Source organism: Dermacentor silvarum, chromosome 4 (genome assembly GCF_013339745.2).
Source record: "Dermacentor silvarum isolate Dsil-2018 chromosome 4, BIME_Dsil_1.4, whole genome shotgun sequence".
NCBI lineage: Eukaryota > Metazoa > Arthropoda > Arachnida > Ixodida > Ixodidae > Dermacentor > Dermacentor silvarum.
Window position 1 is genome coordinate 150,733,173 of NC_051157.2, and position 15,495 is coordinate 150,748,667.

Below are 15,495 nucleotides of genomic sequence, written 5' to 3' on the forward strand. Positions count from 1 at the left end.
GGAGAAGCGACGAGTCGGTGGCAGGGGGTGTAGTTGGTCGTCGGTACAACGTGTGCAAGCATTCGCTGGCGCCATTCCTTCCTCAATGGCCAGCGGCCATGACCATTCTTGGCCATTCTTGCGGCCGATTAATTTATTGAGGTAAGCAGAAATGATACTTGAACCTATGAATAACTGGCCTTATATTTTAGTTTCCATTTACTGCTCGTGCAATGCATTGTGTTAAAGCTTCAACTAGGTAAATGTGCCGTCGAGTGCCATTACAACGAATGTCTCTACAATGAAATGGCCGGTATAACGAAGTAATAATTCCGTCCTGGTGCTAGTGTGAGCAGTGGGATGCGCGACCTTTACAACGAAGTGACTTTTATAACGAATGATTTCGGACGCCCCAAGCACTTCACTATAAAGGCGTTCGACAGTATTTCGCATTTTATGGTCTTTTGCAATTTTTGTTGCAGATGATTTCCAACTTGGTCAATTACAAGAAAAGCCCCACGGACCGACCAAGCTATACGATTGTCTTCCACACGCTGTACTCGCACCGAAACGGAGAACTTATCGCTCAAAAACTCAGGTAACCTGTGCATTGCTCATTTTCGTCTATTTTTGCAACGCTATAAAAACCCACCGCCGTAGCTCAATGGCATAGGCGTTGCGCTGCTGAGCTAGTGTACGAGGGTATGCTGTGCGGCCGCGGCAACCGCATTAAGAAGAGGGCGTACGGAAAAACGATCGCGCGCCCCACTTTCGGAGTACGTTGAGGAACCTGACGTGGTCAAAGTTATTCCGGAATTGCCCAATACTGCGTGCCATCATGACGACATCATGACACAGAACAGATAGTTGGAGGTTTAAGCTATTAGACAACCTGGACCACTGGGTTCGAGTAGAAAGCCTGATGACGACAGCATGGCGAGAGTCAGCTCCTGAAGCTGGAATGATAAATACTGAACGACCACGACGGCATCACTATGACGGTGTGACGGCGAATGCATGACGACTGTATTACGACGATGGTGTGACGACGACTACATTGCGAGTGTAAGATATCACGAAGCTCTAAAGACGACATGGAACGATCATGAGAGCATCACGAACACATACCTTCTGGCCCTAGCCGGCAGACTACAAGGGCCACTGGGTCGGCGGATAGATAGGTAGGTAGGTAGGTAGGATGTAGGTAGGTAGTAGGGTAGGCAGGTAGATAGATATATAGATAGGTAGATACATACGTAGATAGATAGATAGTTAGATAGGCTCAATACGGCTGAAGTAGGCAAAGAACGCTATTCGCACTCAGAGGTGTTTTTTAAGAAAGGGTTTGTACACTTGAATACATGTAGTTGAGTATCTGCCATGTTATCATACTGCATTTATGGGAACATCGAACATCATCGACACGTCTCACGGACGTGTCGATGGAACATTACGGGAACATTACAACTGGAACTGGAACTTACGGGAACATTACAACATCGACACGTCTCACATTATCGCCTATACAACAGGTTATGCTACAAGACAGCGACACTCACTATCTGTAAATCCATTTACAACACGTGTAAACTGCTTCAAGTATTCATTTTTTCCTAGAACAATAGTAGATTGGAATAAGCTGGCCGATAAAACTGTAACACAGGACTCATTATCACTTTTCGAAACATATCTTTAATAAAAATCATTTTGCAGTTGCTGAAATTGTTAGTGATAGCACTCTTTCACTGTTTGATTAGAAAATCGCTGAAGTAACGTTTCTGTTTCCGTCTTTTTTTTTTTTTTCCCTTTTATCTGTTCGCTTGTGTGAAGCGCTTGTTTTTGCGCTTGTTCTTGCGCTTGTTTTTGCGCTTATGTGAAGCGCTTGTGTGAAGAAACTTTTGAGTGCAGTTCCCAATTTTTGTACTTATTTTCTTTTGTATGTAAAATTTCGTGTACCACGCTGCTAAGATCTTGCTTAAGATCGCAGTATTTATAAATAAATAAATAAAAATAATAAGCATTAGAGTGAACGAATGGAACATTTATTGGCCATATATAAGCTGAAGATACATTTCTTTCTCGGTTCAGGGCATTTCATGTGGACATCTTTGTGGTTATCGCATACCACGCCGAGGGTGACAACTGGTACTCTGAGTGTCGACTTGTGCCACCAACTATATTGTCCTCGGAGCTTCTCGACCCTCCGTTTAGCAAGTCGTTATACCCTGTCCGCCTGGTAAGATGGCTCACCGGCGATTATACTATAGTGCCTTTAATTGACTTTTAAGTGAATTTCATTTCTGGATGTGTCTTGTAGACGAGTAATATACATCGCTGAAGTGTCATTATTTCGTACCCAAAGTTACAAGAAAATTATAAAATGCTGAAAAACGGGAAACGGATGGTGACAACATCAACGCTGGCGTTAAGTCATGCAACCAACAAGTCACTTACACGCAAGCGACTGCATCATAGCGATATATCTTTGTTGACCGCACGGACTTTACAGGGTATGTCCGAAAAGTAATGTCAGTGCGTCGATTAAAAACAATTTATTGATCAGATCCGTACAACACATTGACGGTTTCAAAATAGGCTCCTCCTGCATCGATATGTCGCTTGCAGCGAGATTTCTAGGTATCGAAGGCGCCACGGTAGGTCTCCTTCGGAATATCTTTTAGAGCCTTGGTGCAAGCCTCTTTGACTTTGTCAACTGTCCTGAAATGACGTCCTTTCATGGGAGTTTTCAAGCGCGAACACGAAAAGAAGTGTGGGGGAGCCACGTCAGTACTGTAGAACAGCTGGGGAACCGTTGGCACCTTTCAGTCAACCAAGAAGCAGGTCACGAAGAAGGCGGTGTGGGCTAGCACGTTATCATGTTGAAGTTTCCTATATCCCGTGATGTCAGGTCGGAGTCTCTTGAACACTTTCACGTAAAATTGGGCGTTGACGGTTGTGCCATCGTGGACGAGCTCCTTGATGTCAAAGAACATGGTCCGAGCTCAAAACTTCTCTCACACGCGTCACATTTTCATTGGTGATGATCGTTGACGGCCGCCCAGCGAGTGCTTCATCGCTGACGTCTTCCCGACTTTCTAAAAAGGCTTTGTGCCACCGGTAGACTTGATGTTCTGGCAAACAATTATCACCAAAGGCCGTCTTTATCATAGGAAAAGTTTCCACTGCGGACTTGCCGAATTTCACACAAATCTTGAAGGCAATCCTTTGTTCCAACGAGCGCTGCATTGCGGCATGCACGGGAAATGAAAACAAGTTTCACGGAAAAGCCTGTCCTTCCTCTCCAGATGGTAACAGATGACAGAGCGACCACGCGTACGTAAGCTTACTTCCCCCTCCACCAATTCCAACCGGTCCTAGCTCGCGGCGACGTATAGTCACTTCCCAATATAATCACTCACATTACTTTTCGGACCAACCCTGTATTACTCGGTAGCTGCTCTAGTCACTGTGGTGATTCAAAGTGATGTAGCCTAAATGACGCCATGACATGTCATCGTGAAATGAATTCAGAGCATTGTGGCAAGCCCTCTCACGGTGGCGTGCACACGGTAAATTGCATCTCTACATGCTAGAATGAAATAGTTAGCAAGATATCGTCTTTCCTGGAAAGCAGAAAAACGCTTCCTCTATGAAGACAGCTTGCTGCGGGCAGATTCATATTCAGCAGCGCAAGCTAGGTAAAGCAGCGTTGAAAAGCCGTTATAAGTCAAATGCTTCCTCCAGTTCTGGTAGCACGTCACAGCAGAACTTCAAGCAATAACATATGCTATCCAACACCTGACAGCACATCAGCCACACCCACCAATAATTTTCACAGACTCAATGACAGCCTGTCAACAGTTACAAAAGCAGAGATCAACGATCGCTTTAGGAAACAGTTACAACCAGACATTCATAAATCGATAGAAATCATCGGGATACCTGGCCAACCGGGACTGCTGGGAAATGAAAGACTATGGAACTCGTCTGTGATACATTACGCCAGGCTCCGAGCATCCTTGGGGTAAATTCAGATAGAATCATGGAAAGTTCGCCAGAACTGGAACCATACAGAACAGCAAGAAGAGTGCTTCCGCAGCTACACCCAAACTTGCCACGTGCACCGGGCACAATAATAGGACATGAACACACAAACACACTAATATAATCAACATGCACACAACTGCTCTATTGATTGAGGATCCCTTCCTTGTCAGCAGTGCGTGCATACCCTAACACTGCACATATAACAGTGAACTCCATCTACATTAACTTAATCGCCACCCATGACTGAGCGGCTGACTCAGGCCACCATTTATATAGAGCAAGCTTACCTGGCGGAATTTATCAGGAGAGCACTTGGTGAAGAATGCCAGCGAGGCATTGTCTTATTTTTCTTTTTTTTGATAAAATGCATTCGGTCTCTCTCTCTGTCGCTCTGGTAGCACCTCCGTGTATAAATATCAGCACCTTGCTCCTAAACGTTGCGTCATCTGGAGCGCAAGAAGTGCAAATGTGCTTTTTAAGGCGAACTTTTCTTTATGAACCCTCCCAGATTTTGCTGAGCTAGCTACAGCTGCTGTTTTAACGCGACAGCCTTAAGGGCCTCGTGTCGCAGAAAATCCGGCGTCGGCAACCGGCGTCGGCGTGCGATGCGGGTGGCGGAGAAAATCATCACCAACCACCCCAACCACCAGGACCGCGCAGGCCCTCCACGTGGTGCAAGGTTTTGGTGAACAAAAATTGAATTTCTCACAGTGAAATCCGTCAGAAAAATGATGAAATACGACTTTACCACTCGGCGTCGGATTCGCCGTCGGATTGTTTACCAATCCGCGTCGGATTGCAATTTGAATGTACGAGAAAACCTAATTCTGCTACAAGGAAACTCAAACACAAACCCCTTTTCCAGCATTTCTACAAGACCTGCGCGCGTCGGGGCAATAGCAGTTATTAAAACAATAAAAAAAGGTGCTAGGGCCTTCCCATTTTAATACAAGATCACTTATATTTATTGCTCCTGGAAAACTGTCTTTCCAGCAATGCATTTCTGTTTAAAAGTGAAGCCGACTTTAAGGGGATCGGTGTAAGCTTGGTCTTTGTAATCTGGCTTTCCGAGGCTCATTATTGCAGTGAATGAAGCCTACTTGCCGTACGCGAACGATGCGATGCGAACGGGTCCCGATAACGCTATCGCGTTCTACTCTTAAAGGCGAAGCTTAAGCGTCCCCAAATTTTTGTCGAATAGCTCGCACACAGTTCACCATTCATAAGGCAACCGCTTAAATTGAGCGCCACTTGTGCTACCGCTACAGATGTGCATGGTTCCTGCTCTGTTCTCTACCGAATCAATTAATAAAACAACGAGGGATCTATACACATCCTCACTGCAATGAGTATACGTCTTGCAAAATAAAAAAAGACCCCTCCCCCAGCCCCCTTCTTGTATTAAGACGCTAAATCGGCTGCTGATTTCCCAAATATACCACTGAAAGCGCATGACCCATTTCATAGGGAAAAGCTGTATCCGTGCTTTATTTTCAGGGGCTTGGCGCGTCGGCTTGATCGGTTTTTCGCGAATACAGTGTGTCATATCTTTCAGTTCGGGGCACATCCAAGTAGGCCAATCCCATCGATAGCGTAATCCGCAGTAATGTCGTTCGCTTTGGTGGGGCCACCTGGTTTTGCTGATTAGCCAGGCGGACACGTAGTTGCTGTGATGCAAAACGCTTTGTAGAAGATGAACGGGCGCATTGAATTTAGACAAAGACATCATCGCTTCACCTAAATTTCAATAGGTTCCTTAGATCTGGAAATCTACCTTTCTCGGAGCACGAAGGCCGTTGACGACGTAGGGGCCTGCAAAAATATTAGACGCCTAAAGTGATAATTTGAACTTAGGCGTCTTGGTAACGTGTTACCAAGCCTCATTCAGTTCTTTCCTGTACCTGTTTATCTCGGAGTAATTAAGCGCACTAGTTCCTGCGGGAATGACCAATCCCGCGCTAACGCACCTGGCCACACTTCTGCCAATAGAAAGCAGAACAGGACAACCCAGCGAAGTTAACAGTGACAAAACGAATTTATTAACATTACATCAAGTACTAACTAGGGCGTGAACCCACAAGCTGCACTAACTAGCGTTGGTTAAAGCAAGACTGTATACTGAAGGTTTCAACGAATAGAAGAAAACAGGTAATCGTGTCAATCAGTCGGTCGGTGCGGTCGGACGGATGGACAGACAGTTACTTTACTAATACACTAGAGGTTACTTTCTGCTTATTGTTACGCGAAGGACGAGTAAATTAGACGAGCAACTATTTACAGATTTACAGCAGCTGCTGAAGCGCTGAACGGTTGGATTCACAGCGCGAGCCCAGTTCGTTCTCACTTCTCTTTTCTCGAGTGATGGCGCCCACACGCCTTTTTCAAACAACCAAATACAACACGCGTGTAGCTATATAAAGTATGCTGTATAAATAATGCTATATTGCAACCGCTCTCACTGTCGGCACTAGTTGGTCGCAAGGATTGACCAGGGGTGCTATGCAGGATACGCCGAGTTCATAGAGTAACATACAAGGATAAGAGACGCCACTTCCGTAGGCCCCTGCGGCCGATTTTAGTTCGCAGCGCACCTAGCGGGTGTGTGGAATCTACACAGACTCAGAGATTGCGAACGCAGAAAAACCAATCTCGAAGGCTATATTCTGATGATTAGAAAAATTACACGGCCTCCAAGATTGCTTCCGTGCAAGTGCTCGTCACGGAGGCTATATTTAGATTTTTTTTAATGCGTTGCTTGCATGCATCGAGTAGCTTCGTGTAAGCTGTACCGCCAGAGCAGCAAGCACACGATGCCACTCTGTGTTTATGCAGACATTTTAAATAAACATGACAAGTGTTGGAAGAGACGAAACATTTTATTTTCAAGTCATATTCTCAGTAAGCACATGCACACTTTTTTTTTTCGCGAAGTTCGAAGAACGCAAGCACATAAAGATGGTTGCACTGCAAAGTGCAAGACATGCCAATACAGGTGCCATATGTTGAGAATAAATTTAACAAAAGGAATAAACAGGCGATATTATGAAAAACGCCACAGAACAGTAAAACTGCAGAAGACAGCATTGGCATTAAAGAGGAAAACAACGCTAGTCCTTTGAAGCCTAATCTTTCTTATTAAGTGGTAGTTTCGGGCTGCATAGCAAAGAAGGAATGAAGGCTGCTCACTGCAGTTGTCAGCCAACCACGCTCTCTTCCTGTCCTGCCGTTGTTACTGCACCTCGCAACACAGCAGTAATTCCCGTAGTACTTGACTATGGTTGGCATGACCTGAAAAAAAAGTATTGGTTATGTTCTCTCCCGCCTTCGCACAAATTTTCACCTACGCACTTCAGATCGCCCTTTCGCGAAAAGCGTCACTTGCAATTGTCGCAGCTAAAAAAAAAAGCAACCATCAGTGCCATGCATGCGCTACTGAGGCATGCAAGGCACTGAATACGTCGTAGCCACAGCTTACAAACATTCTTCTCAATTCGCAAGTTCTCTCTAATTGCGCTCGTAACAAATGCTTCAAGCAATCTGCGCAAGCCACGAATAACGATCCTAAGCATAACTGCATTCTTTCACACAATTGCAACACACGTGCATTAAATTCAGACTAGGTATACCGGCGTGTGCCGACTCACTTTCTCGCCCCAAGAAACGATTTTCTCGCAAACGTGCTGCGCAGCATTCCAAATTTCTGTTTCTTACATAATGTGAAGCAATCCACGAACATCATGCGCGAAGTGAAGAACACAAAAGCTCTCTGCGCCGAACAGCACAATGTGAAAAATGTCAACTTACGGCTGAAGTGACAAATACATAAGCAACTTGCAAAGTAATCAAGGGATAAAAGAACGTAATCAAGGCATTCTTACCAAGCAGCAGCCAAGCAGACAGACGTCTGGCAGACGAACCCAGCAAAGACCACGCAGACGTTATCGCACATCTTTTGTAGCGTCACGTTGCCTTATCACACCATGGCCGATATCTTGTAGCGATGCGTCATGCTTCATTCTATATACTAGTATTATCATCCACCGCTCACGGCTGGCTGATCCCGTTGATAACGTCTACGTCTACAGCCACATAAACAAGTAGACGTATAGTGCACTATAGGAAAGTTACTACAGTAGATAGCTAGTACGCGCGTTCCCTTGGAGACAGGGAGTGTTTTATTGCCCTCTAGCGGGCGGCATGAAGCTGCGTAGCTCGGTCGCTTTTAAGGCTCATTCACACCGGCGACTGACAGTGGTCGCGCGACCAAGTTGGTCGCAAAGCGACCAGTCGCAAATGGTCGCAAATGGTCGCTTTTCTCGAAAAGCGACCATTTTGGGCCAGTCGCTCACTGCGCGATTTTTCAGTCGCGCGACCGTGGTCGCAAAGCTGCTCAACCAATCAGCGTCGCGCTGAAAGTGATGTGTGTCGTCGTCCACGCCAAATGCAATGTCCGCGTCACGATATACAGGCTACAGGCCGGTAATTGGTGTCTTGTCTTGTTATTCTGGGACGCAGCAGTTGCAGCAACGTGTCGAATGTACGCGGTCGCATTCGCTGGAAGCTAAACAGCAGGAAAAGAAAGCACAACACAAACCCTTTTTCCAGCTGCCGTTCGTTGGATGAGCACGCCACCCAAAGGTGAACAGCGGGTGAACAGCTTTGCTTTAATATTATGCACCGAATAACACGCAATGCGAACTAGAAATTACAACTTGCTCTCGATAATACTTGTTGTCATGCGCACAAAGTTCGGGCAGGAGGCGGCTTGCGTGGCCGGTCACTTCACGCGAGCGGAGGCACGGGCGCACCCACGAGCGTCGCGTTTTCTTCGGAGGCTTCCGCGCTGCCACAGCTGACACCCCGGCGGAGCACATCAGCACAGGGACGACGTCTTCCTGTTCGCTCGATTCAAAATCCAGCCATCGCTCGAATCAAAATCCATGGCTGTTGCCGGAACGCGAAACCAATTTTGCCAGCGAAGTGCGCGCTAACTGCGTAGATCCCTAGAATTCTCGCTGAAGAACGAGAATGTCCGGGATTGCGACTTGCAGGTCGCGCTCAGCCGGGCTTGCCGGTGTGAACATCAGTCGCCTTCGGTCGCTTTTTGTTCGCGAGTCGCAAATGGTCGCGCGACCTCCTCAAGTCGCCGGTGTGAATGAGCCTTTAGGCTGGAGTGGCAACTCTTGTAATCCGTATATTACTCTATGCCCAGTTTCTCGTTCGCCCGAGTTTTACCCGAGTTTGATCGATGGAAGTCAGTGAACGGAGATAGCAAGGAACGTGCAATAACAGCAGGCAAAAAGAAATGTCGAGATAAAGCCGCGTATGACAACATGAGTGCTCTGCGCTGCACAGTGCTTCCGCGCTTCAAGCACAGAGGACCATAGAGTAACATACAAGGATAAGAGAGGACACTTCCATAGGCCCCTGCGGCCAATTTTATAGCCCCTATATAGGGGCTTTAGCCGATGATGATGATGATGATTTATTGGCATCCCCTTTGAAACGGGGCGGCGACAAATAGTCACCTAGCCTGCTTGATTTAATCAGGTATACTATACATGTTCTTTATCTGGCATTTTTGTATACCTCTCATTATTGTTCTCTTTCAAAAAATTACCTTGTACCGCTGCCTATGATTTTAAGAGATCAGGTCGTATCCATATTTTCCCTGCTTTTTTTTCACCAGTACTCTAATCGTCTCTTGCTGATCTCTACGGCTGATCTGTTTGTTTCCTTCCACTTTGAACCCAAGCGCTTCTGGGAGTTGCACGTTACCTACGGTTCTCGCTGGGTGGATCCCGTCGCATTCCATTAGGATGTGCTGAGTGGTCTCTGGATCTTTATTGCAGCATACACATGTCTCATCTAGTTCCGAATATTTGTTCCGATATGTTTTCGTTCTTAGGCAACCGGCTCGAGCCTCAAATAGCAAGGCAGTGCCCTTTGTGTTATCGTACAGATTTTCCCTTCTAATTTCGGCCTTCTCATTCTTGTAAATCTCCATTGTCCTTTTAGTTTCCATTCTTTGCATCCAATTCACGGTCTCTATTTCTCTCACTTTCTTTCTGATGACCCCTGGTTGTCTATTTACAGTTTCGATTATCCTGTACTTGGTTGCCAACTTCCTTGACCTCTTCCTCCATTCTGTGTCCAAGCTTTTCATGTAGAGATACTTGTGCACTTTAGCCACCCATTTATTTTCATCCATGTTCCTGAGCCTTTCTTCAAAACTAATTTTACTTTGTGCTTCTCTGACTTCAAAAGAGGCCCAACCCATGTCACCCTGCACTGCCTCATTTGTCGTATTACCATGTGCTCCCAAAGGCAACCGGCCTACTGATCTTTGGTTAACTTCCAAACCCGCCAATATATCCGATTTTAAGCATATAATGGCATTTGCGAATGTTAGCGCTGGCACCATTACTGCTTTCCAGATTCCACGCACCACCTCATACTTATTGTGGCCCCACAGTGCTCTGACTTTCATTATTGCTGCATTCCGCTTCCCCTTTATTTTCAGATTATCTTGGTGGTTGCTTGAGTAATTCTTTCCTTCGTTTATGTGTACGCCGAGGTACTTATATTGCTTCACTATGGGTATTACTTGCTGTTGGATTGACACCACGAAGTTACTCGTGTGTTCATTAAAGATCATTATCCCTGATTTCTCTGTGCTAAACTTAAGGCCTAGATTTGTCGCTGCGTTCCCACTGATATTCGCAAGTATCTGTAAATCTTTTTTATTGTCCGCTAGTAGCACAATGTCGTCTGCGTACATCAGTCCAGGGACCTTCTGTTGCACCATTTGTCCATTACGCATGTAGGATAAATCAAAACCTAATTCGCTGTTTTCCAGTCGTCTTTCTATGCCCTTGACGTAAAGCGTGAACAACAATGGTGACAGAGGGCATCCTTGCTTCAATCCTTGGTGAATTCTCACCATTTCATTTCCTTTTCGGCCTTCCCATGCCACTTGTACTTGGTTGTCTCGATATATCTCCCTCAGCTGCTCCACGAAATCGTCATCTATGCCTTCGTATTGAAGAATATCCCAGAACAATTCCCTGTCTACGTTGTCATAAGCTCCTTTAATATCTAGAAATGCTATCCATAAAGGTCTTTTCTGAGCTACTGAAATCTCTATGCATGGAGTTAGTACAAACATATTGTCTTCTAAGCGTCTTCCTGGCGTGAACCCATTCTGTAGTTCCCCCAATACACCGTTTTCCTCCACCCACTTCGACAGTTCTAATTTTATGGCTTGCATTGCCATTTATATCACCGACGTTACTGTAACTGGCCTGTACGAGCTCGTCTTATCCTTATCTCCTTTGCCTTTGTAGATGAGATTCATCTTGCTTTCACGCCATCCAACGGGAATATTCTTTGTTCTAATCACTTGCTCTATGGCATTAGTCAGCAGTGCCTTGCTTTTTGGACCAAGGTTTTTGATTAGCTGTATTGGGATTTCATCGGGTCCTGCTGCCGTGTTGTTAGGGACATTTTCTGCTGCCTTTTTCCAATAAAAGCTTTCTATGCTGAATTTTGATCTCTCAAGCCTCTCTGTTGTTGCTGGATCTGTTGTCTGAACTACGCTTTTTCTCGTACCGAAGTTATGCCTGATAACGTCTGTGATGTACCGCAGCGCATCGTAGCCTTCATAGATGTTACCGTCTTCATCCCTTGTAGCCGTTTGCGAGTTTCTAGTTGGAGCTCCGAGTGCTTTTATATGGTTCCAGAATCTTTTTGGGGCGCCTTTGTTTCTTTTGTGAATGTTATGCGCCCAACGTTCACTTGCGCATTTAATTTTCTCTTTCACGAGCTCACTCGCAACCCTTTTCTTTTCTCGGTATGTATTCTATCTAAGGAGCACCTCTTCTTCTTGCAATCCCAACTTTTTGGCTTCTCGATGAACCCTAGATGCCTCTTTACGCTCTTCTATAGCTTGTTTAATTTCCTTGTTCCACCACTTACGTGGTTTCCTCTTTCCAATCAAACAATTGTTTTGTCGTGTCCGCCTTATTTCATGCTGCATAACATCCACCAGTTCCTTATATTCCAAGACTGCTGTAGGAAAAGCCTCAATTTTCTTCTCTATGTTGTTTGCGATCTCTGTTATTTGCTCGTCATTTATTTTTAGAAACTCTGATGCTATTGGTTCATGTTCTGCGCTGGTATCTCGCCCAAACTTTAATGCTAAACGTCTATGATCGCTTCCCAGGCTATTTTTTCATTTTCGTCTATTATCATTTGGTCTAGTTGTTCGTAGACCATTTCTGAGACTAAGGCGTAGTCGATACATGACTGCCTGTTTCCGCATTGCCATGTTACCTGTCCATGACACTTATTCTCCCTGTTAACTACTATAAGGTTCTGTTAATCACACAAATCCAGCACTAGAGAGCCGTTGTAATCAGTATATCCGTCTAAATCGTCCACGTGCGCGTTCATATCTCCCACTAATATCACCTGGCTCGAGTTACTGAACTCATTAATATCGCTTCTAATGCAATCGACCAATTCCTTATTTTTTTCTCTGCTATCACTACCTGTCCATAGGTAAGCTACTCCCAACCACGTCTTTTTACCTTGCCATGTACCACTAAGCCATAAATACTCTTTACATGTCTCGTTTACCCTTCGCCACTTCAGACCTCGCCTAATTAGTACGCCTACGCCTCCGCCTTTCCTTGACCCGGTCATTCTGTTGCACCCTTCCCATACAAAGTTGTCAATAACAGGCGTCTGCTCCAAATCTCGTAGATGCGTTTCGGTCAAGGCGTACACGCTAATCGCTTCATCATTCAGTTGCGTTTGAATTTCCAGCTATTTTTCCTGCTTGCGACCACCCTGCATCTTAATGTAGCAAATTTTACCTTCTCTATTCTTATCCTTTCTGCGTCTTTTCCTGACTCCTGGTCGCCTAATCCTGCCCTTTACTGGTGTTTCGCTATGTTCAATACTCAATCCTGCTTCCTGATTGCCTGGGGCCCGCCTAAAAAAGCTACAGCTCGTGCCGCGAATCGACGTCCGACCGGTGTTGCTACACTTTCACTAAAATGTATCCCGTCACGCAGCAAATTTTGGTTCGCAGCGCACCTAGCGGGTGTGTGAAATCTACGCAGACTCAGTGATTGGGACCGCAGGAAAACTAATCTCGAAGGCTGTTTTCTGGAAATTAGAAAATGTACACGGCCTCCAAAATTGCTTCAGTGCGAGTGCTCGTCCCGGAGGCTATATTTCGATTTTTTTTAACGCGTTGCTTGCATGCATCGACTAGCTTCGTGTAAGCTGTACCGCCAGAGCAGCAAGCACACGATGCCACTGTGTGTTTATGCAGACATTTTAAATAAACATGACAAGTGTTGGAAGAGACGAAACTTTATTTTTCAGTCATTCTCAGTAAGCACATGTACACCTTTTTTTTTCGCAACGTTCGATGAACGCAAGCAGAAAAAGATAGGTGCACTGCACAATGAGACATGCCAATACAGTTGCCACATGTTGAGAATAAATTTCACCAAAGGAATAAACAGGCGATATTATGAAAAACCCCACAGAACAGTAAAACTGCCGAAGACGGCATTAGCATTAAAAAGGAAAACAACGCTCGTCCTTTGAAGCCTAACCTTTCTTATTAAGTGGTAGTTTCGGGCTGCATAGCAAACAAGAAATGAAGGCTGCTCACTACAGTTGTCAGCCAACCACGCTCTCTCCCTGTCCTGCCGTTGTTACTGCACCTCGCAACACAGCAGTGATTCCCGTAGTACTTGACTATAGTCGGCATGACCTGAAAAAAAAAGTATTGGTTATGTCTTCTCTCCCGCCTTCGCACAAATTTTCACCTACGCACTTCAGATCGCCCTTTCGCGAAAAGCGTCACGTGCAATTGCCGCAGCTAAAAAAAAGCAACCTTAGGTGCCATGCATGCGCCACTGAGGCAGGAGTGTTTATTCAGAATACGTCGTAGCCACAGCTTACAAACATTCTTCTCAATTCGCAAGTTCTCTCTAATTGCGCTCGTAACAAAGGCTTCAAGCAATCTGCGCACGCCACGAATAACGATACTAAGCATAACTGCATTCTTTCACACAATTGCAACACACGTGCATTAAATTCAGGCTACGTATACCGGCGTGTGCCGACTCACTTTCTCGCGCCCAGAAACGATTTTCTCGCAAACGTGCTGCGCAGCATTCCAAATGGCTGTTTCTTACATAATGTGAAGCAATCCACGAACATCATGCGCGAAGTGAAGAACACAAAAAGCTCTCTGCGCCAAACAGCACAATGCGACAAATGTTAACTTACGGCTGAAGTGACAAATACATAAGCAATTTGCAAAGTAATGAAGGGAAAAGACAACGTAATGAAGGCCTTCTTACCAAGCAGCAGCCAAGCAGACAGACACGTTCTGGCAGGCGAACCCAGCAAGGACCACGCAGACGTTATCGCACATCTTTTGTAGCATCGCCTTGCCTCATCACACCATGGCCGATATTTTGTAGCGATGCCATAGAGAAAGGAATTCAACAAGAGGGGACACTCCCATAGGGCCCAGCGGCCGAATTGACTGCAGCGTGCCAAGCGGTCGGTGTGGATCACTTGCATCACTTCCGGTTTCGGTTTCGAGCGCGCGTATTTTGAACGCAAGCTAGCACGCCGGCTGCGCCCCCCCCCCCCCCCCTTTCCTTTCCTTTTTTTGTTCTTCGTGCAGAATCGGTTTATTATTTAGTAAAAATGAATGCGAACGATCGCGTAAAGTCCCATCGAATCTGTGCCACGTGCAATTTCACAAAGTAGACGCAAGCCCTTTTGTGCAATGAGGAAATATTTATTTTGCTCTATATAAAACCTCGTTCCGCGCTTTTTGTGCGTTTATCCAACGTTGTGGCACCATCAGGTAAGGCAGTAGTTCCTGTATGAAGCTCCACCGGACGGTACCAGCTGAAAAAAAAGTAAATTACAAGCATGTTACATTTGCAAGCACGTAACAGCATGTTACAAGCATGAGTCATTTTGGTATTTAGACATAGGAATACTACGAGGCGAAACGTGCGAAAGCGGTGAATGGGCGGAATTACAAACAAAAGCAATTCGCTTTTACATACATGGCGTAGAAAATACCCGACTGATCCCAAACATATATGAAAACATCTGATTTCCAACCGTTCCCCAATTTCCGGGCATTATTTCCTGCACTTATGCAGCACAAATACACGAGCGACTTCGCGTTTCCAAAACTTTGCCTCGGGCGACGCGACGGTACGCGACATACACAGATACGGACGCAACAGGCACTCAAGACAAATGCGTGGGTGCAATGCCTTTTTTCAGTCCTTTAGAAGACGTAATTTTCGAATTACAAGTTTCTGATATGTTCGTCGTTCGCGATTCTGCCGGCGCCAGCAGCACACCCCATGTTATCACTCTTGGCAATCGCCCATCGCGTTTTCAACAGGCGTG

At 45.6% G+C, this 15,495-nt stretch overlaps 1 protein-coding gene across 1 annotated transcript in view; it reads left to right on the forward strand.

Moving 5' to 3' along the window:
- The first annotated feature begins 403 nt into the window (after positions 1-403).
- Positions 404-15,495, forward strand: part of LOC119448989 (uncharacterized) — a 42,533-nt gene continuing 27,441 nt past the window's right edge. The window contains exons 1-2 of the mRNA XM_037712189.2: positions 404-577; positions 2,068-2,215. Coding sequence (XP_037568117.2) covers positions 462-577; positions 2,068-2,215 — 264 coding nt within the window. The 5' untranslated portion in view covers positions 404-461. The remainder of the gene's footprint in view (positions 578-2,067; positions 2,216-15,495) is intronic.